The sequence below is a fragment of the Furipterus horrens genome, unplaced genomic scaffold, assembly GCF_987537825.1.
Source record: "Furipterus horrens unplaced genomic scaffold, mFurHor1.1.pri manual_scaffold_4, whole genome shotgun sequence".
Taxonomy (NCBI): domain Eukaryota; kingdom Metazoa; phylum Chordata; class Mammalia; order Chiroptera; family Furipteridae; genus Furipterus; species Furipterus horrens.
The window spans coordinates 93,672,219-93,693,441 of record NW_028327174.1 but is presented as its reverse complement, the minus strand read 5'-3'; the positions used below and the strand labels follow the sequence as shown (position 1 = coordinate 93,693,441).

General features: G+C 41.9%; 1 protein-coding gene across 1 annotated transcript in view; it reads left to right on the top strand.

Moving 5' to 3' along the window:
- The window catches only part of ATP8A2 (ATPase phospholipid transporting 8A2), a 587,729-nt gene that overhangs the window by 71,588 nt on the left and 494,918 nt on the right, over positions 1–21,223 (top strand). The window contains exon 2 of the mRNA XM_090273780.1: positions 9,106–9,250. Coding sequence (XP_090129906.1) covers positions 9,106–9,250 — 145 coding nt within the window. The remainder of the gene's footprint in view (positions 1–9,105; positions 9,251–21,223) is intronic.

Here is a 21,223-nt window from a genome sequence, read left to right as displayed (position 1 = left end):
GGGGATGCAAAGGTGATTAAGGTGAACATGGGCCCACTCATCACGGAGCTCATATCTAATATCAGAAAACAGGAACTAGACAAACAAATTTCATGAAGTGGTAAATGCAATGAAAGAAAAAGCATGGTGCTAGGCAATAACTAACAAGGGAAATACTGTGGATATGGTGGTCAGGAAGCGCTTCTGTGTGGAGGTGATATTTAGCCTGAGGCCTGAGTGATAGGAAGGAGACAGCAAAGCAAAGACTAGGGAAAGAAAATTCTAGGTAAAACTACATCTTCAGAGATAAGTGCACCTCTCCTAGGATTAACTGTTCAAAGACTGCATTCGTGCATTTTGAATTGGCAATGGATTTTAAAGTTTGCATCCCTAATCTGAAGCTCCGGAGAGATGAAGAATATTCATGCTAGCAAGAGACGGAGTTGCTACAGAGAAGTCATTGGGCTCTTATTTAAGCCTCAGCAGTTCCAACCCACATAGGAAATCCTTTGAATTGAGTGTCTGAACTGTAGCTTTGCTACTTTGTTTGTTTTTGTTTTGTTTTATATGTTAAATATATTTCCTTAAAAGGATGAATTTTAACATATCTAAAGTATAAGATGGGTTTCGAGGAACAGAAGCCCAACCTGTATTGCTGTACTTATTGGAAACAAGGCTTCAAATTACTCTGGCTCGACTGTCACCCACCATGCTGGAGCCAACAAGGTTGTAAATAAAGTGCAACCGGCATGTGTCTCTGCTCACTCTTATTCCTGGAACGCTCTGCTCTTTCTCCTCACGACCAAATCATACTCATTCTTATGAGCCTATTTCAAATGCTTCCTTCATGAGACTGCCCTGTTTTTTGGCCCTATGTGAGACTGGCAGTCATTTTTGTCCTTTGAATTCCCATATTTTTTAATCTTTCTTGTTTCTGTTGCCTCTACTAAAATGTAAGCTTATGCCTTATCCCTGAAAAGAGAAACCAATAAGACTTTTTTAGTAATAAGAAATCCTCATCCATCAATGTCACTCTCCTTTTGTGTTTATTTCTTCTGAATTCTTGTATAGATTCGATAACAGATGTTATGTTTGGAGAGAGGTGGTTTGTGTGAAGTGAGGTCTAGAAAAGTCCTCCAAAATGTGTCTGCCAAGGCTAGGTTGATCACATTTTGCATTTGTACAGCATTTTCACTGTGTGTATTTGATTAGGACAAATAGGCAGCCCAAGTGCTTCCCTAGCCTCTGGACTGCTTTGTGCCTGTGTTCTGAAGGATTATGAAACATGTTTGTAAATGCCAGGTAGATGCCAGAATGAACTTAAAAGTCTTTAGGGAAGGATAGTACATGTGTGTGTGCATGCTTGTGTGTTGGAGTGCACATGTGGGTACATATGCTTCTTGTTACAAAGTTCCATGATTATACTGCTTTTTTGGAAGCAAAGAGAAAACTACCTTTACATACAAGGGTGGGCCCCTTGTAGTACATGTGTCCCCCACTAGGCGAGTCTTCTAGAAACCCATCTGTATCAGTGTACCAGCTGGCATAGTTGTGAGAGACGGTGTTTGGCTTCAGTGACTTTTTCTGAAGACTGTCAATATGTTTGCCCATTTTATGATGAATGATCTACAAGTACACCTGCCCACACCACATTTAGTGTTCAGCAGTTTTTGACCCAAAACGGCATGACCCCTGTGCCCGATCCTCCCTATTTATCTGATCTCACCCTGAGCAACATTTTTTTTTTTCCTCAATGAAAAAAGTCCTCAAAGGGAAGCATTTTGCCAATATGGAAGAGATGAAACAAAAAACAGCAGAAGCACTAAAAGGCATCTAAATTGATGAGTTCAAATACTTTTTTGAGCCGTGGGAAAAAGTCTTGATAGGTGTATTGCATCAAATGGAGAGAACTTTGAAGGTGACTGAAATTTAAGCATGTAAGAATAAAAACGCAATTTTTTATAAATAAATTCCTTTTTCTAGGTCCCCCCCCTCATATTTCCTTGAGGTGGGAGTTGGGATATAATCAGGTTATTAACTGTGAAAGAACTTATTTTATATAAAGGATCAGTAAACTATGGCCTGTGAGTGAAAGTGGTTTCTACATTTTAAGACTTATGGTTAAGCAAACAAACAAACAAACAAAAACCAATGAGAGAGAGAGAGAGAGAGAGAGAGAGAGAGAGAGAGAGAGAAGAAAGGCTATATGTGGCTCAAAGCCTAAAATATTTACTAGCTGACTCTCTACAGAAAAAGTTTGCCAACCCTTGCTTTACATAATCAATTTCTATTTTGTGGAGGAGGAAACCAAGCTCAGATGGTAGCTGACTTGCCTAAGCCCACAGAAGGAAGTTTTTCTAGTGGAAGGAGAATCAGATTCAAGTTTCTGCAGCTCTGGCTTTCATTTGACCTAATATACTTTTGTGACTGTTAATAAAGTTTCCCTTTTGGCTCTGCCATTCTAGAGTTCACGTCGTGATGTCTGCAGTGCAGTTCTAACACAGACTACCCAGAGTTAGGTGAAACTTTACAATTCTCTACACAGACTGCCCTCACTCCAGACAGCAGCTGCAAGCTCCACAGTTCCTAGGCCACCCACCCTTCTGACCAACTGTCTACAAATTCGGGGGTTTCCATTACTCCCTCAATATTTTTATTCTTTTTCAATATTTTTATTAATTTCAATAATAAGCTAGAATAACTTAGAGAACTCAGGAAAGCAGTATACTTAAGATTACAGTTTTATTTTAAAGTATACAGATCCTTTATCATAAAAGATACAAATCAGGACCAGCTAAATGCTGAAACACATAAAGGCAGGTCTTGGAGGGTCTCCCATGTGAAACCTCCATGTCCTCAGGATATGTTACCTGAGCTTTGGTGTCCATAGTTTTCATTGGGGTTTCATTATATACATATTATTAATTGGATCACTGGCCACATGATTAAACTTGGTCTCTAGCTCTTCCTTCCCCAGTGTCAGGAGATCAGTCTGATATAAACTGGCTCAAACCCCAACCCTCTAATCACATGGTTGGTTTTCCTGGCATGCTCCGCCCCTTCTATAAAGGTTTAAGGGCCCAGAGTGAGTCACCTCCTTATCATTGTTAACTGATGGCTGTTGGCACCTAATGCCTAAAGGAATCTCCAATTTGGGGTGCAGTGAGGAAGAAAACCTTCTTCAGTGCAAAACAGCTCAGTCGTAATATCACCGGGCTGTGAAAACGGCATGACTGTGTGGCAGCCCTAAGACCAGGTCCATCTCTGGCTAGACTGCTCGGCTGTACGCCTCGTTGGTCTGCTCTGCACTGCTCTGGTGAGACATCTTCAGGGTGTCAGCCCAGCCTGGGAAACTTGGTCTTCAGCCTTGGGTAGGAAGGGAAAGCGTGCTCCCAGAGCCAGAGGGGAGCTGGCCTATTTGGACAGAAGTCCCTGCTCCCAGTCCCTGATTGGTCTGTCCTTATGCAAATGAGCACTGCAAATACTCACAGTTTGATTGGTCCAAAAGGCACTATTCCTGATTGGTCAGAAAGGAGCTGCTCTAGTTAGTCAGCACTACACAGTTCTGATCGGCTGCGGGAAAGCCTCAGTCCTCTTGGTTGAAATGGCATTCCAGGAACTCCTTTATAAGGGCTGGCTCAGATGGCAGAAGCACAGTGCAGGCAGGCAGTTCAGTGCAGGTTTCTCCGTGAAGGGCAGTTTGTGTGAGAGGCCCCTATGTAGAAATGGCTCCTAGGCTCTATGTGTGTGTGTGTGTGTGTTTTAAATTTGAGCCCAGTTAGGCACTAGGAGCCCTTCTTAGTATTACAGATGTCTTCTTTCTCAGGGTTCACAGCATAAACTCAGGTGTCGTCCCAGGGGCCCACTATGGGTGACAGAAACACTCCTATCACTTAGGAAAATCCCAAAGGAGCCAGAGGCTTCCTCTAGGAAGCTGGGACAAAACGAAGCCCAATTCTTTATTGTACAATAATATCCAAGGTCTGGCTCTTCCCACAGAGCTAGTTACAGAGGTGCTGCAAAAGGTTTATAAGGGTGGCTCAGATGGCAGGACCACTTTGATAGGTTTCTGATGTAGGAAGACTAGAGTATTTCCTTCCCAAGAATTTTTGTGAGATAGTGAAAATTTCCTTGTGAGGCAAGTGGACTAGATGGATCTTGAGCATCTTTGGCATTTTGAACACTTATTTGAATTAGCGGGAAATACTGCAGCTCAGAGTGAAGGATTTTGTTTCTGTGTTGTTGAAGGCAATGAAATGCTTAGTAGAAGTTTGCCTTAATATTACTCTCTTTTTGTGTTTGGTTTCTTTATCTGAAGTTCTTAATTCCCTGGACCTATTTAGTTTATGCTAATATTTACATATATATCATATAAATAGTTGTAAAATAACAAATAATAAGTTAAATATTACTATAATAATATTTATTGGGCATGAATAAATTTGAAAAACCTCTTAGGCTTTTTCATTTTCTTTCCAAAATGATCTCTGTGGAATTAGTATATGTAGTGAATAGAAATGAGGCGTTGTATTCATTTCTCTCCACTCACCTGCCATCGGGAGGTCTGTCGCTGTCCATGCTTCTTAATCAGAGACTTCCGCATCCTTATTGCCACAGATACATTGCAGGTGAGTGAAATGAGGAGGACTTTCAATGATACAAACAAAGTGAGTGGGGTAGAGGTTGACAGGCAAGTTAGAGCCACAGAGTGGCACAGGCCAATGGACAGTGGGAGACACTGAGGTGTGTCCCTGCCCTGCCAGCTCCCTTTCATGTTTCTGCTTGTCTGCTTTCCTCTGCTCCTTTGCTACTCTTTATCTGTCCTCTTATTCACAGTCTCCTGGTGAGCATTTTCTGTCATTTGTGTCTGTTTCTTAAAATTTTCTTCTTTCTCCAACCCTGGCAGAAACTCTGAAGGGAGGAGGAGTTGCTTATTTATTTAGCCAGTCATTTTTCAGCTACTTATGGTCTTCATCCAAACCAGCCAGCCCAGATGTTGCCATGAAGACATTCCTCTGTCAGATCTGGCCTCCCTGGGTCTGGCGTGTGGCATCTAAACCTTTGGGCACCCTAGAATGATATATAAGTGGACAGGTGTTTGTCTCTCCTGATAGGTGTTTGCTCCTCTGTGTTACTGAGGTTATGAATAATTTATAGTATGATTTAGGGGTGGCTCATGAAACTCAAAGACCTAAGTACAGCTGGGATCTTGGGCATTGTACCCAGAATCCACAAGCTGTTGGACAATTTTGGTTGCTCTCCATGCACCTGCTTCATCTTCATCTCAAAAGAAATCCCTTCTCTGCTTCCCTGCCCACTCGGTGGGTGGAAGGTGACCATCTGAAGACATGAAGTGTGTGCGTTAATAAGGCAGGCCTATGTGGAGATCATCTCCTCTAGGTCCCATATCATGGTTCCAGAAGAGAGACTCTTAGGTGGACCAAGTAACCACCCCTGGTGCAAAGAGCTGCACAGTACAGAGCAAGCCTTTGGTTCAGCATCTTCAGTAGGCATCCACTATGTCAGTCCTTTACTTATTTGTTAATACAGAATATACTTACAGACTGCTGACTGTGTGCTAGGCATTATTCAGGAAGACAGGGGTCAAGCCCTGAGCAAGACAAAGTTCCTGCCCTCATGGCCTTGGCCATCAGTTGTCTTTTCTGCATTTTCACTTTGCAATAAACTTAGTGCTAGTGCATTTACCAACTTCTATTTCCCTTTATTTTTTTCTTTAACTTTGGTTTCTTTCTCAATAGATAGTTATTGAACTCCCACTATTTGCTGACACTGTGCTTGTTTATGTGGGGGAGTTGTAAGCATATACTCTCATTTTATATGGTGTTATTTTCAAAATGCATTAAATCAATGATTTGTTTCATGAGTCTGAATTTGAAGACTTAGTCATAATGTGTTTTGCTATATATGCAATAGTGTTTTCGTTAGGCAATACATTTGTAATAGATCGGTGTTATTTTGAAAGTATTAATGTTTGTCTCCAAAGCAGAGCTGGGTCAGGGTGAGGCCACTGAGGAAGAAGAAAGTTATCTACGTCTTAGCGGGGCAACTGTAACTCTTTATGCCTAGAATAAAATTCTAGGTCTGGCTCTGTTCATACAGAAAGATGAGCTGGCCTCATGCATTTGTTTCCCTTAATTCTGTTACCACTAATTGTTTGCGTCAATATTTTTTTCAGCCCAATATTTATTATCCAACATTTAAATTCTTATTTGGAAAAACTGTGATTTTCATTCTTATTTCTTTCAGTGATGCTTTTATTTTTTTTGTGCCTTTCTTCTCCTCTTCGAGTCCCCAATATATTTAATGTTTCTTCTTTTCTCTGGCCCACACGTTCAAACCAAAGGGGGGGGGGCAACAAAACTCTTGCAACATTTTCTTTTGAGGTGTTTTTTATGTTCATTTTTTTTTTGTTTTTCATTTAATTCATGCTTTTATCATCTTGCTTCTAGACTGTAGAGTTAATTTTTTACATGATCTCCTTATTTATGCAGTCTCCCTTTTTTCTGCTCCTACATGTACATCATCGCCAGATGCATTTCTCTCCTGCTTAGAAAGCTTCTGTGGCTTTATATGACCTTCAGGATGAAGTTCAAGCTTTTCCCCTGCGTATCTAAGTCATCCACAGTTTGCCGATGGGCTATTTTTTCTCAGCTTCCTTTCAACTCCTTTCCAATTTGGATCCTTAGTGCTGGTTTTTGTTTGTTTTTTAATTGGCCCCTGATGCATTTTGTCTATTGAGCCTTTGCTTATGTTCTTCTGGACCTTTCCTAGAATGTCCTCCCCTCTCCTAATATAAACTATCCCCCTACTTTAAGCCTCTTATAGTTGTCCTTAGATTCCGTTCTGACCCCACCCCAAGCACAAAGAGGCTGCTGACTTCTGACCTTCAAACCCACTCTGAGTCACTTGGTTTTAAACGGAGGCCACTGGCAACCATGGTTCTACTGGTTAACAGTTTGGAGAGCTCTAGCCAGATCTTTTGTTTTTGTATTCCCAGCAGCATGTAACAAGGGACTCTCAACTGTGGCTGTCCATTAGTAACACTTAAGGAGCTTTAAAAACCAAACATAACAGAATCTTTTTGGGTTGGGCCCCAGAACCATGACTTATGAGAGCTGTCTCAGTGATGATAACGTGTAGCCGGAGCTGAGAGCAAGTATGTGAACACAATCTTGCAGTGAACTCTTCTGACCCATACTGGAAGAACATGGAGTTTGAGCCCTCTGTGCATATGAGTATATCAATATATCACTGCATCTCTGCCTGGAGGATTCAAAGCTACCCTTCATAAGACTTGAGTAAAAATGACGTATTCAACCAGTAAATATGAGTACTCATTATGTGCCAGGCACTGGTCTGGGTCCTGAGGTCACTGCAGTGAACAAAACGTGTCTCTGCTGTCCTGGAGCTTCTGCTCTTGGCCATAGGAAGGCAGACCATACATAGATAATATGATAAATGCTGTGGGGAAAAATGAAGAAGGGTAAGTGGAAAGAGAGAAAAGCAGTACTTTTGCATAGGCTAGTTTAAAAGATATTTCCTGTCTGCCTTAAATCAGCCAGTGCTTTAAAACCCAGCCTCCTCTGATACAAGGCTGGGAGCCAGAGTGGGCGGGCCAGCCAGTGTTGAAGTAGGAGCTCTTGCTCTCTGCTGCACTTATCTATAAGCAGAGGGCTGAACAGTGTCCTGTGGAGCCAGAGGGATCCCAGAGAGCGGGAGGCTGGAAGGGAGGTGTGGAGGATGTGAGGGTGGGGTACAAGGAACAGCCAGAGTGCTGTGGATGCACACCTGGCCTGGGAACAGGGATTGGGCAATGAGCACTATTCAGGACAGTATTTCAGCCCTCAGTAACCAATTTTACCATGTGGTTATCCCCCTCTTGTGCTAAGGATCACAATACGATTCTCGTCACTTTAAAAAGATGACATAATTAAATAGCCCAAACTTTGTGTTTCAAAATGTTTTTCTATGTCAATGAACATTCTCTAGTCGTGAAGTGGATGTTTATTGAAATGAGATGCCAGTTTCTTTAATAATACTCAACATGCATTTCTTTGATAGGTGGAAAGCATGGCAGATATTAAGGCAAATGCATATTAAATGTACATTTACTTGAGGTGCCCTTCCCTGGAGGTCATTTCTTGAGGTGGTTGGCCCCTTCCACTGAGGAATACTGCCTTATAGTTGGAGATGCGGTTAAGATCTGTGTGAGCCTGTGTGTAGTAGCAGTTTTAGTAATCAGTATAGCATTATTCTCCATGTTTACACCTCCTTAAGGGAAGGGTACAGGAGGTTGAGCTCAGGGAGAGAGGCTTGACTCTAGGACTAAAATTAAATCTTAAGGAGATAGACTTGCATTGTCTTAACCACAGAAACAGTAACTTGAGCAATGAAATGAAAGATCACGCATCTGTCGGTGAACTGGGATTGGTAAAGCTACTTGACTCAGGTTGGCAGGCACCTTTGGGGAGAGAAGCGGCTTGTCTGTTCAGGATAACCGTGGAGCAAGCCGGTGCACCAAGGTTGGGGAACTTCATTTTTAGAGCAATGATGTCTCCTTTCGCCATCCCTTTCTTCGGTGACTGAATGCAAGGCACATCCCCTTCGCTGCCATCGTTTTGTTCCTAAACACAGTCCAAGCAGCCGAGAAAACCTATAGCGAGAGCTCAATCCCTGGGCCTAGAGGGGATCCCTAGGTTAACGGGGCAGGAGGCTCTGGCCTCCTCTCTCTCCTCCGCGCCCCCAGCAGCCCGCACCAAGCTTCTCGCCTGCTCCAGCCGCGCAGGCTGCAGCCGGCCGGAGGGGAGAGAGCGAGGAAGCGAGCGCAGGTGGGGCTTGGCCAGGCGGTGCCGCGCGGCTCTCACCCGCTGAGAGGTTCTCTCCGGGGCCTGAGAACAGCCGCGGAGGTGGGGCGCGGGGAGGAGCCGCGAGCAGCTGCGCGGCGGGTCTCCAGGGGGAGCCAAGGTACATAGGCGGGCCCTGCATCGCCCAGAGCATCCTTTCCCAGCTGGACCCCGCCCGCCCGTCCGCAGCCACGCTCGCTGCTGCTCTTGCCTGGCGTGACTTCTTTGTGCTGTGTTTTCTGCCCGCGCCTCATCTCTGCAGGACCTGTTTGTCCTTCTTCCGGCTATAAGAAGGCAGATGATGAGATGTCCCGGGCAACGTCTGTTGGAGACCAGCTGGAGGCACCAGCCCGCACCATTTACCTCAACCAACCGCATCTCAATAAATTCCGTGACAACCAGATCAGGTAGGAGAAGGCCGCTGAGAGATGCAAGAAGCAGTGAATTCAAAGCTGGAATGGGGCTCATCTTCCTCGTGTTAGCTTTTCCACACACCTAGCCAGCCCCCACCCCTGTCTGCCTACTCCAGCCCCTTCCCCTCCCCTCCCTCTTTTCCTCCCCCTCCCCCTCAAGCCTGGCAGTCTATACCCGTGCTTCCAATGGAGTCGTATGTATTTAGCTTTTACCTGTCTCTCCTTTGCATCTATTCCTTGCTGAGGCTGTGTGAGCCCCGAGGAAGTTTTTGTTCATATTGAAGTCTTATATTTTCATCTCCGAGCTCCCTTCTAAGAATTCCTCCCTCATCCTGTTTTAATCCAGTTGATAGCTCTTCTTAGCAATTTACAGACCTTACTATGGGGAGCTGCTTTATAAAAGAACACCACAAGTCATAAGGACTCATATTCAGCTCCAGTGGTCCAGGACTTTGTTAAGACGTTTTTATTTGCTGGGAAACTTTGCCCAGAGTTAGGAGGAAGATGGATAGAAGCTAACCCGTGTCTAGTTTTTACTGCCCACTGTGTCAGATGCTTTAGCTATATTAGTTTTATAAATCCTCATGACCTCCTGAAGAAGGCATTATTACAATAAGATCAGGAATCTGAGCTAACAAGATGTTAAATAATGTACCTATGGTCATATAGCTACTGAATGGCAGAGCTGGAAATAGAACCCAGCCTGTCTGACTACTTAAGGCTCAAATTCTCTCTGCTGTGCAAAGCTAGCTCATTAGGCACAGGTGTTAATACGTTTTCAAATTTCATTAAAATTTTAGGCTTAGATAACTTTATCTCGGGGAGTGACTTCAGAGGGTGTAGTTCTGTGAGTGGCTCAGAACATCAAGTTCAGGTGTAGAGAATTGACAAACCTGAATTCCAATTCAGTGTTCCTTCTGGAAAGCTCTGGCTAAAACTTCGTTGTTGTTACATGTTTAAGTATTTTACTATTGCAAAAGGACTAGTACAGGCTGCTTAGCCTGACATCCTTATATAGAATACTCTGGTTGTTGGACATTATTGTAACTTGATAGGACTTGAAGTAGAATAATGGTGCAACTATGTGAAGCTGATACCTTCATTTATTAAGGGAGTATTAGATTATCCTGGCTTTATTTTGGGCTTCAAGAATGATCATTGGGACATATTTTATATTTAAAAGTGTAGTTTAGAAGAATAGCCGAGGTCAAATTCAAATAATGAGTGGGCTTGGTTTAAGATACAGAGCATCAAGCACAATGAGTTACTAGGATGGCTTTTGTCAAAAAGACAATAACAAGTGTTAATGAGGATGTGGAGAAATTGGAATCTTCGTACATTGTTGATGGGAATGAAAAATGGTGTAGCTACTTTAGATAACAGTTTCTCAAACGGTTAAATGTGAAGTTACCATGTGATCCAGCAGTTCTACTTCTAGCTATAAAGAACCAAGGAAAATGAAAACATGTCCCCACAAAAACTGTACACAAATGTTCATAGCAACATTATCCTAAAAGCCAAAAAGTGGAAACAATCCAAATATCAGCTGATGAATGAATGGATGAAAGGTAGTATAGGCATACAATGGAATGCTATATGGGCATAAAAGGAATGAAGTACTGATACATGCCACAACATGCATGAACCTTGAAAACATGCTAAGTGAAAGAAGCCAGTAACAAAAGGCCTCATATTACAGGCATACCTGAGAGATTTTGTGGGTTCAGTTCCAGATCACCACCAAAAAGAAAGGAAGTATCGCAATAAAGTTAGTCCTAATCCTTTTGCTGGTGGAGGTTCTTGCCTTTAATTAGTAAAGAACATAACTTCTGTAAGGTGCAATAAAGCAAAGTGCTGTAAAACCAGGTGTGCCTGTATATGATCCCATTTATATGAAATATCCAGAAGAGGCAAACCTATTAAGACATAAGATAGTTTAGGGGTTCCTTGGGCTGGGGAAGGAGAAGTGACTGCTCATGTGCATGGGGTTTTATTTGCGGTGATGGTTACACAACTCTGTGAAAAGACTTGAAATCATTTAGAATCCCAAACTGGGAGAATGAAACAAGGGTCTTTGTTTTTGTCTAAATTTTCTGTTTTCCATAGAAAATGAAGATTTTTAAAAGCCTTGGGAAAGGAGCCTCACACAATCTGTAATCAAGACTCAAAGCTTACTTTTGAGACTGATTTTATTATCAGTCGGAGAGATTTCAAGTCGCTACCTATTTTATAGTTCGATGTGTACTTTTTTGGGTGGGGAGGAATTAATATGGGAATGTGCAGTGAAGGTTGGCTAGGAATAAAGTAAGTAGAAACAAATAATTCTATTTAAAGCCTTGTGTAAGTGTATGACTGAGTTAGTAGAATATTAATGTAGTAAATATTAAAATTTATTGAATTTCTGAGTTCATGTCTTATACTATGAGCCTAAATTTCAGCGTGCACTGAAAAGGGCCAAAGAAATTAAAATGTGCCCCTTGCTGTTCTATAAAATGGCCTTTGAGTATTTGGTTCACCATGACTGTATATTTAAATAGGAATTGCTAATGGTCCTGTGACTTATAATTTATTAAGGGATTTATTATAAAGCATCTTGGCATTATGATTTAAGGATTTCACAAAATGTTGAGCTACATTATTTTAGCACTTAAATATTGCTGAAGTCAAATTTTACAAAACTATTGCTTTTTTAAAATAAGGCTTTTTATCTTGGCCATGAATGTTTGGTAAATGTTGATAAAGCTATTCAAAAGTATGTTTTCATAAAAGGGAGTTCATAAAGGATTTCTTTTTCTTTTTTAAAAATTTTAGTTATTTGTTTATTTATTTATTTATTTATTTTTAGAGAGAGGAGAAAGGAGAAAGAGAGGGAGAGAAACATCACTGTGTGGTTGCCTCTCACTCGCGCCCCCAACTGGGGACCTGATGTGCAGCTTAGTCATGTGCCCTGACTGGGAATTGAACCAGCGACACTTGGCTCACAGGCCAACACTCAATCCCCTGAGCCACAGCAGCCAGGGCAAGGATTTCTTAATATAATTTTTCTTGAGAGAAGGGTAATGGTGTTCTTTTTTTTGTTGTTGTTGTTTTGTTTTTGAGGCTTGCTATGGAGTGTTTATCCTAGCTTCTTTGCTTCTAATTGAGATTTTGAAGAGAAGGGACCACTTGGGACAGATGAGGCCCATGCTAATCCAAGGAATTATTTGGAAGCTGTACAACTCAGGAGGCTGGCCCTTGCTGGAGGCGCTTTTCTCATTCACCTTCCCCACTTAAGGTGCTTTCTGGCTTGGGACTGTGAGGATCATGGCAGTTGCTTGTGTCTACCTTTGTGAGCAACTGGAATTTTAAATTCAGGGAAGAGATCAAAGTTTGCTAAAGATTGAGATGGCTGTTGGGTATTGGGAGAGGTCCTTGAGGGGTGGTATGGTAAATTCGGGACAGGGATTGAAGGTCTAAGGGTTAATATCTGGGCTAGTGTATCCAAGAAAGAGGCTGGGCCTGGTGAGTAAGAGTGAGAAGGTCTCCGCTGAGGTTAACTGTGGTTTTGTCACCCCAGGGGAATGCATAACCTGGTAACTACAAATTCCAAGCAATTCCTTGAAATACTGGGCGAGTGCGCTGTGGATGTGCATGTCTCTCCAAACCTTGTTCTTGACATTGAAAATAATATGTGTTTGATCTGAAGGTGTAGCAGGTTGAAGTTTTCCATTACTGAAGCCAAAACATTTGAATTATCGTAATTATGGACAAGTATGACATGGTCTTTTTCTCCTGGGTATTGATTTTCTAGGGCCTTTACCATGAGGCCAATAATGACCTTCTTCATCCTGTAGAAATAGTAATGAACAGAATATTGCAAAGGACATATATGTGTCTAGGATGGTGTATGAGTATATGTCTACCTAACAAGATTCCTTTTTCCTGAGGTGTACAGTATCTTCTTACTTCCAATGTGCTCAGACATGGTTTAAAAGCACTGCTTTAATCTCTCTTTTTTTTTTACAACCCTGGCTGGTTTGGCTCAGTGGATTGAGCGTCGGCCTGCGAGCTAAGTGTCGCTGGTTCGATCTTCCAGTCAGGGCACATCAGAGAAGGAAAACCCTGACTCCAAAAAACCTCCGCTGCCTTGCGGCATACCTCTTCAGGGGAAAGGCTAAGGGAGTAAACCCCGACAGAAAATCCGGAGCCGGAGTCCCTAAGGCGGTTTGACGTTGTAGTCAACACCGGCAACTCCTGCGGCGCACCTGAAGCCAAGCTGTATTGACTCCGTCTTTCCCTTGGACCCTTCAGCTGCGAAGAGAGGGGGGGTCTGCTGCATGGGCAACAGCAGACCCTCCATATCACCCTGCCCAGGCTCTGTAGCTTCAGCTTCACTGGAGAGGACACTCCAGCGTCATCGCAAGATGTTGATTCAACACGGGAGGAGACAGATACCATGTCACTCCCGAGTCGGACTGCACAGCCATTCTCGGCGGTGCAGATAGACTCTTAAGAAGTTACACCATCGTCTCTCGAGACGGACGGCTGCCGACGACGATGACGACAGTATCTTCTTTTAAATATTTTTATAGCTTTGTTGAAATATAGTTCACCCATCTAAATTGTACAGTTCAGTGGCTTTTGGTGTATTCACAAATTGTATAAACATCAGCACAGTTAACTTCAGAACATTTTCATGGGTTCCAGAAGAAATCCATGCCTTAGCTGTCATCTGCCTGTCCTCTCCTCCCCTGCGCCTGAGCAACCGCTGCTGTTTCCTGTCTTTATCGAGCTCCCTGCTTTGGACCTTTCATATAAATGGTACCATTTCCTTTGAAGTGTTTTAAGTTAAATATTAAATGAATATAAAAAGCTTGCTATTTAGAGGCACCTGGTGGTGAATCTTTAATTTTGTGTATTTAAATTTTCAAAAATGTGTAAAGTTAAACTTGTTTCTTCTTCCAGAAAATATCTTGAAATAATTTAATTGGCAATATTTATGTAATCACAATCAGCCATATTCAGTCTTTTTTTTTTTTTTTTATATCCTCACTGGAAGACACGCTTATTGACTTTAGAGAGAGGGGAAGGGAGGGAGAGAGAGTGGGAGAGAAACATTGATTGGTTGCCTTTGGCACTTGTCCAAACCCACAACCTAGCCATCTGCCCTGACCGGGAATCAAAGCTGAGACCTTTCGGTTTGCGGGAGGACACCCAACCATCTGAGCCACACCAGCCAGAGCCATATGCAGTCTTCTTATATGATTATCATACAGCATTTGAAACAGTGACTTTTAAGGCTGTAAGGTCTTTTTCTTCTTTCAAATAAGGTCTTCAAAGCAGGTTAGGAATGTTGATAGATTAGTAGTTTTGAATGAGTCACTAGTTTCGGAGCACAGTTTTAACTAGTAAAAGTCTTCATTAAAACAGTCACTTGAATTTGGTCAGGCTATTGCATTTTTTTCAGGTTGGGTTGTCTTAAAGGAAAGTTGTTTATAGGAGTATTTTGTTGGTTCAAGTTTAAAATAGAGTTTTGCCTTTGCAGAAAGGGAACTGAGCAGTGTGTGGCTCGTTGTACAGAATTGTTTTATAATATTATGCGGGGAGCCTAATGTCTGAGAGGGTATTTTTGTCTTGAGGAGTGAAGAGGATTAATCTTTAAAAACCAGTTTGTGCATGAATAGTGGTGAGAGATGACATGTGTAATATAATATCTAATATTACTGAGTGTACTAAGGAGGAATGATTCTCCTTTAAGTGTTTGAAGCTACAGAATTTAGGTAAGATCTGGTCTTAACCTTAACATTTAGGCAGCTTCCAATTTAACAAAGAAACAATACCAGGATCCAAGTAACGGTTATAACTTCTTTTTGATTCATGTGAAGATCAGTGTTTTAAAAACTAAGGTTCATATAACTCATTATAGACAACTGCCTATGACAAGGTTGGCAAAGGTAAATGTGTATAAAAGTTCTTATCATGAGTAATTGATTATGTTGAAAGCATTCCATGTACCTACCTTAAAACAGCCTCAAGATTTTCTTCTGTGCACACTGTTTTTATTTATCTGTTTATTTATATATTGTAATAAAATTATATGTATTTAAGGTATACAACATGATTTGATATTTATGTAGACAGTGAAATACTACAGTCAAGCTAATTAACATATATAATCTCTTCTCAGTTACCATTTACTGTTTTTAAATTAGAGGCAGATATACTCGGTTGATCTCCAAACCACCCATTCCTGTCATCCTATATTTTCAGACTGTGAATGCCACAGTATACAGAGTCCTTACTTTGTACACAGCAGCAGCAGTTATGCCATAGGACATTCTTGTAATTAGGACTTTTATCAGGTTTACACCTCTGGACAAGGCTTTTGAGGCATTTTGCAGATAAAAATATTTAAAATGGGGAACCTTTGTCACCGAGTGCTTCAGGTAACCATTAGACACGTGAACTTTCTTGAAATGTATTTTTAGAAACAGAAAAGCATGTCAGCCTTGGGCCAGTTTTGTATCTGATGTTTCTAAGGAAACAGCAACTGTCTAGAAGAGACTTGTGTGGTGGCTTCTTTATCAAGTAGACCTTTGTGTAGATGGATGTGGAGCATATTTTGAGTTGACCAAAGAAACATCAATCCATTCCCATTTATAAAAACAGGTAAAGGAATTTGGTTTGAGAGATCTAGTCAGTAACTTATTTCCCCTTTCCCAATTTTTTTTTAACTCTTATTGTCTTCTGTTAACATCTGAGCACTTCTGAATCTTACAGATAAAAAGAAGTAAGTATTAGGATTTGTGAAAAACACAAGTTAAAATTCAACTGTAATTGCAGGAGAATAAGGAGATATGACAGTGTCTTCTCCACTGAATCAGATCTTAGGACAGAAAATGTACATTGGTAGAAAAATTGATGAATTCTGAATACACTTTGTATTTGCTATAGTATTGTGACAATGTTGTTTAATTAGTTTTCACCATCATCGTCGGCAGCCGTCCGTCTCGAGAGACAATGGTGTAGCTTCTTAAGAGTCTATCTGCACCGCCGAGAATGGTTGTGCAGTCCGACTCGGGAGTGACACGGTATCTGTCTCCTCCCGTGTTGAATCGACATCTTGCGATGACGCTGGAGTGTCCTCTCCAGTGAAGCTGAAGCTACAGAGCCTGGGCAGGGTGATATGGAGGGTCTGCTGTTGCCCATGCAGCAGACCCCCCCTCTCTTCGCAGCTGAAGGGTCCAAGGGAAAGACGGAGTCAATACAGCTTGGCTTCAGGTGCGCCGCAGGAGTTGCCGGTGTTGACTACAACGTCAAACCGCCTTAGGGACTCCGGCTCCGGATTTTCTGTCGGGGTTTACTCCCTTAGCCTTTCCCCTGAAGAGGTATGCCGCAAGACAGCGGAGGTTTTTTGGAGTCAGGGTTTTCCTTCTCTGATGTGCCCTGACTGGAAGATCGAACCAGCGACACTTAGCTTGCAGGCCGACGCCCAATCCACTGAGCCAAACCAGCCAGGACTCACCATCATACTGTGGTGATATCATATATTAACATTGTGAGGAAGCTGGGTGAAGGGTGATGGCAACTGCCATTTTTGCAACTCTTCTGTAAGAATAAACTTACCTCAAAATAAAAATATTTTAAAAATTAACTGAAAATATCTGGGAGACCAGGAACGAAATGCTAAACTCATTTATCTTTCTCTTGGGTGTTTTGAGAAATGTTTGGGTCTTTTATTGGAGACAGACATTTTTTAAAAAGATTTTATTATTTTTAGAGAGAGAGGAGAAGGGAGGGAGAAAGAGAGGGAGAGAAACATCAATGTGAGAAACATTGATTGGTTGCCTCTCATGTGTGCCCCATCCAGGGCAACAAACCCGCAACCCAGGCATGTGCCCTCACTATGCAGGATGATGCCCAACCAACTGAGTCACCCTGGCTAGAACTGGAGACAGATTTATTTTTGCAGGGACGATGGTCAAAGGAGACGGCACCTATATCTTCACATGGTTATGATGCTAGGTAGGTGGAAAAACACTCCCTGGGTATCAAACAAAATTCCCTTTGATTATAACTCTAAGTGTTTGCTTAATGTTTGATCTGGTTGTATAGAAGTTGAAAAAGTGGGCAGCTACGTGGACTGCAGAAAATAATGTGGTCAGAGTTTAGTCATGTGAGTTTTGTGTAGTTATCTAGAAAGTAGCATCTAAGTGAGTATTCTACTTATGGCTGAGCCACTCAACAGACAATAAAAGCTTATTCAGAAATGCTACTCAGCAACCGTTTCAAGAGGGACAATGCTTAGAGAGAACAAAAGCAGAGGTATGACCATGCAGGGGTTTTCCACAAAGAAATTTCCTGAAATCCATGAGGTTGTGTTTGATCATTTAAATGCTGAGCTATTCTTTTCTCTGAAATGAAAGCCAGCTCTTCAAAACTTAAATAATAGATTTTTAGCTGCCCTTACTATTTTATATTATAGTTATAAAGGAATTTGGGATGTTGCTGGTCATTTTGAGGGATTATTCTATACATCTTTACTATTTGTTATATGAACTGTTACTCCAAAGGCTACTGGAGAGTCAGCGGTTTTGGCTCTCAGGCCTGCCCGAGACGAGACATCAGCTGCAGAGTGGGCCTAGCTCTGCTCCATAAGTTCTGCATTTTTCATCAGTGGTCTCCGAACTTATTTGGTCACATATCTGTAAGGGGCAAGGGAACTGGTGACTCCCAAACCAGTAGGAAATAATTAGCAGCAAAGGACAAATGTAATCAAAGGGTCTCTGAGCCAGAGTTAACAGTATTAACATATTTACAAACCAGGAAGTGGGCATTCTGCAGCTCAGCACAAATGCTTCTGAGGGCAAAGGATATCTGAGATCAAAGTGGGGGATATTTCATCACCAAACAGGGAAATGGGAAAATGTAGCTAGACAGCCCAGCAAACAGATTAGGAAAATTTCAAAGGAGAGCTGGAGACAGACCTATAACCAGATCACCCTGAGTTAATTATCACCTTCAGTTAATTTAGCGAATTGTGTTAGATTGTAACTCGGGAGTATCTAAGTGGAAAAATGGAGAAGGAGAAGGGGGAGAGGGGTAAAGGAGGGGGGTTACTCATGTTAGAATAAAAACAGCCAATTCTGTCTTTTCGGCACGCACCTTTGATTTGGCTTTTTGACTGCGCCCAGAGCTGCAGATCTGTGAATAAGCAACTGCCTCAGTTACTGCTGAAGTCCTGTGTCCTGGTGTTTTTATTGTGAGCATTTCTCACATGTCCCATCAGTAAGACTTTTTACCATGAACATTTAATATGTATATTTAAATATCTATATAGATGCATCACTATCATTACTTACTCTCTCAAGACCCAAATGTATTTACCAAGATTCTTAGTGAAAAATCATGGATGTAAATCCTTATTGTCAATATTCTTGATTATTTTGAATGTTTTTGGCTGATTTATCAGATTTGATTAAATTATCCTAATGTTTGCCCTGTGGTTCAGTTGGTTGGGTGCCATCTCATTGGTTGGGGCATGTTTGAGAGGCAACTGACTAGTGTTTCTCTCATACACATCAATGTTTCTCTCCCTCTTTCTCCCTCCCTTCCCCTCTAAAGATAAATATAACCGATTAAAAAATTATCCTAATGTTTAACCTAGTAAACCGATATTGAAGAGCTTTGATTAATAATAGAAGTATCACCCTGGTCAGTGTGGTTCAGTTGGTTGGAGTGTTGTCCCATAAACCAAAAGGTTGAGGATTTGATCCCCAGTTGAGGCATGTAGGAAAAGGCAGCCAATCAATGTTTCTCTCTTCCATCGATGTTTCCCTCTCTCTCCCCACTTCCTCTCTCTTTAAAAAGTAATGAAAAAATGTCCTCGGGTGAGGATTTAAAAAAAGTGTCAATTCTACTTTTTTAAAAAATTTGCTTATCATTTACTTGCTTATCATTTTCAGTCTGTGGTTTGTTTCACTGCATGATTCTTAAGCCACTTGTTTTAGGGGGGAGGGTTAGTTTAGTTGAAATTATTTAAATTAATCCATAAATTCACTGAGCTGGACACAGAAACTGAAATGCATAGTAAAAAGCAGAGAGAACAGACAGGGAAGGGTATACTGTTTCTCTCAGTTTTAGTCATCTCAAACTGACATAAAACACCAATGGCCTGGGGGCTTAAACAAGAAAAGTTTCTTTTCTCACAGTTCCAGAAGCTGGAATTCCAAGAACAGGGTGACAATGTGGGGAGGCCCTTCTTTCTGGTTTGCAAACAGCTGCCTTCTCATGAGTCCGCACATGGTGAAGAGAAACCAAGCTCTTCGTGTGTCTTCCTATAAGGACATTCAACTAATCCCATCAAATGTGGGGGCAGGGAGTACTCTCAAAACCTTAAGTCAACTTAATCGCCTCCAAAGGCCCCATCTCCAAATGCTGTCACATTGCAGGTTAGTGTAATTTTCAGGGACACAGTTCAGGCCATGGCCGTAGCACCCCATTCTAGATCTTCCCCTCCAACCATATTATATAAGAGTGTGTGAGGACACCAGTGTCAATCCAGTCAATCAATGTTATTAAAGTTTGATTTTTTGGATGTGCATGTACATATAAGTTCTAACTCTCCATTTGGTATACACTAGGAAGGTATTTCAGTCCCCTTCTATCAAGACTGATGAGTTGGGGCTGGGTGGTCAGTTGCAGGTCCACAGGGCCAGGCGGGTACAGGCTGGGGGAAATGTACTAGTGGGTGGGAAGATGGGTAGAGGTCAGCCTGAGAGATAAGGTATGGTTCCTGTAGGGAGGGCACATAGGCAGGTGAACAGCAAATGCAAAGGAACAGGAGAGTGTGACAGCCGAGTGCCTTTCCAGAAGAGATGTAGAAGTCAGGGATGATGGATGATATGCTGTGAGAGGCCACGCTCCTGGAGAGGGGTTAGCTGTAGCCAGGAAAGCTTTTAAAGGGGCAGGTGACATTATACTGTGTTTGAGAGCCTTCTGGCTGTGGCGTGTGTGCACCCACATGCTCTGCATTTACAAGTGTGTTAGGCTGTGGTAATTGCCCCGTGGGAGGTGTCAGGCTGTAAGGTTATAGGAGAAAAAATCACTAGGGGCTGTGAGCAGATGGAGGAATAGGCAGGTGTGGTTCCCAGGGTTTCAATTGGGGGGACAAGGAAGATGGTGACACTTTTTCTTGTATTCCTGAGGATTAAAAAAAACTATTTTGAATAGTTGGTTTGGGGCAAGCCATTGACTTCAAAATAGCACAAACTCCCTTCTACCTCAGTATTAGACCACCCCAGAGGATCACTGTGTCATGAAGGTGTCTCTCCATCTTCCAGCAAGGGGAGAGTGGCACTAGTTCTACCAGAGAGACACCCCAACTTTTGACAGATCTTTCCTTACCTCTGGATAGGTTTGATTCCAAAATACTCAACTTCATAAACAGGAACTATAATAATGTCATACCTCATAAAGTGGTAAGAATGAGACGAGAATATATATACAACCCAAGATATACTGTGTCCAAAGAGAAGCTGATAATCTATACTAGTGATTACTAATATTCTTTTATGCAACTTGTGTTACTTGCTACCCAGGTATTTTATAACTAGAACATTCAGTTTGATAAGCTCTCACTGGGGGAAAGAAAGGTGTATTTGAGTATCACCCTGTGCAAGGGACATAGACTCCTGGAGAGTAAATATGCAGGCTGAAGAATAACAAGGTAAACTTGGGGTCTTGGGGCTTTTGTACGTATTTTTCTTGCCCTCAACTTCTATAAGCAAGCATGCCATACTGAGAGCATAACACACAGCTACGATATGTGTGAGGGTATGCATATGTTGTTAAATCAAGAAATTGGCTTCTCCTTTTGCAGTGCTGTGTGAACAAAGCTGGGTTAAATTCACATTAAACTCAGCATGGCTCCCCCCTGCAACCCAACACCAACTAAGGTTCTTTACCATAAAATAGTAAAACCTTAAA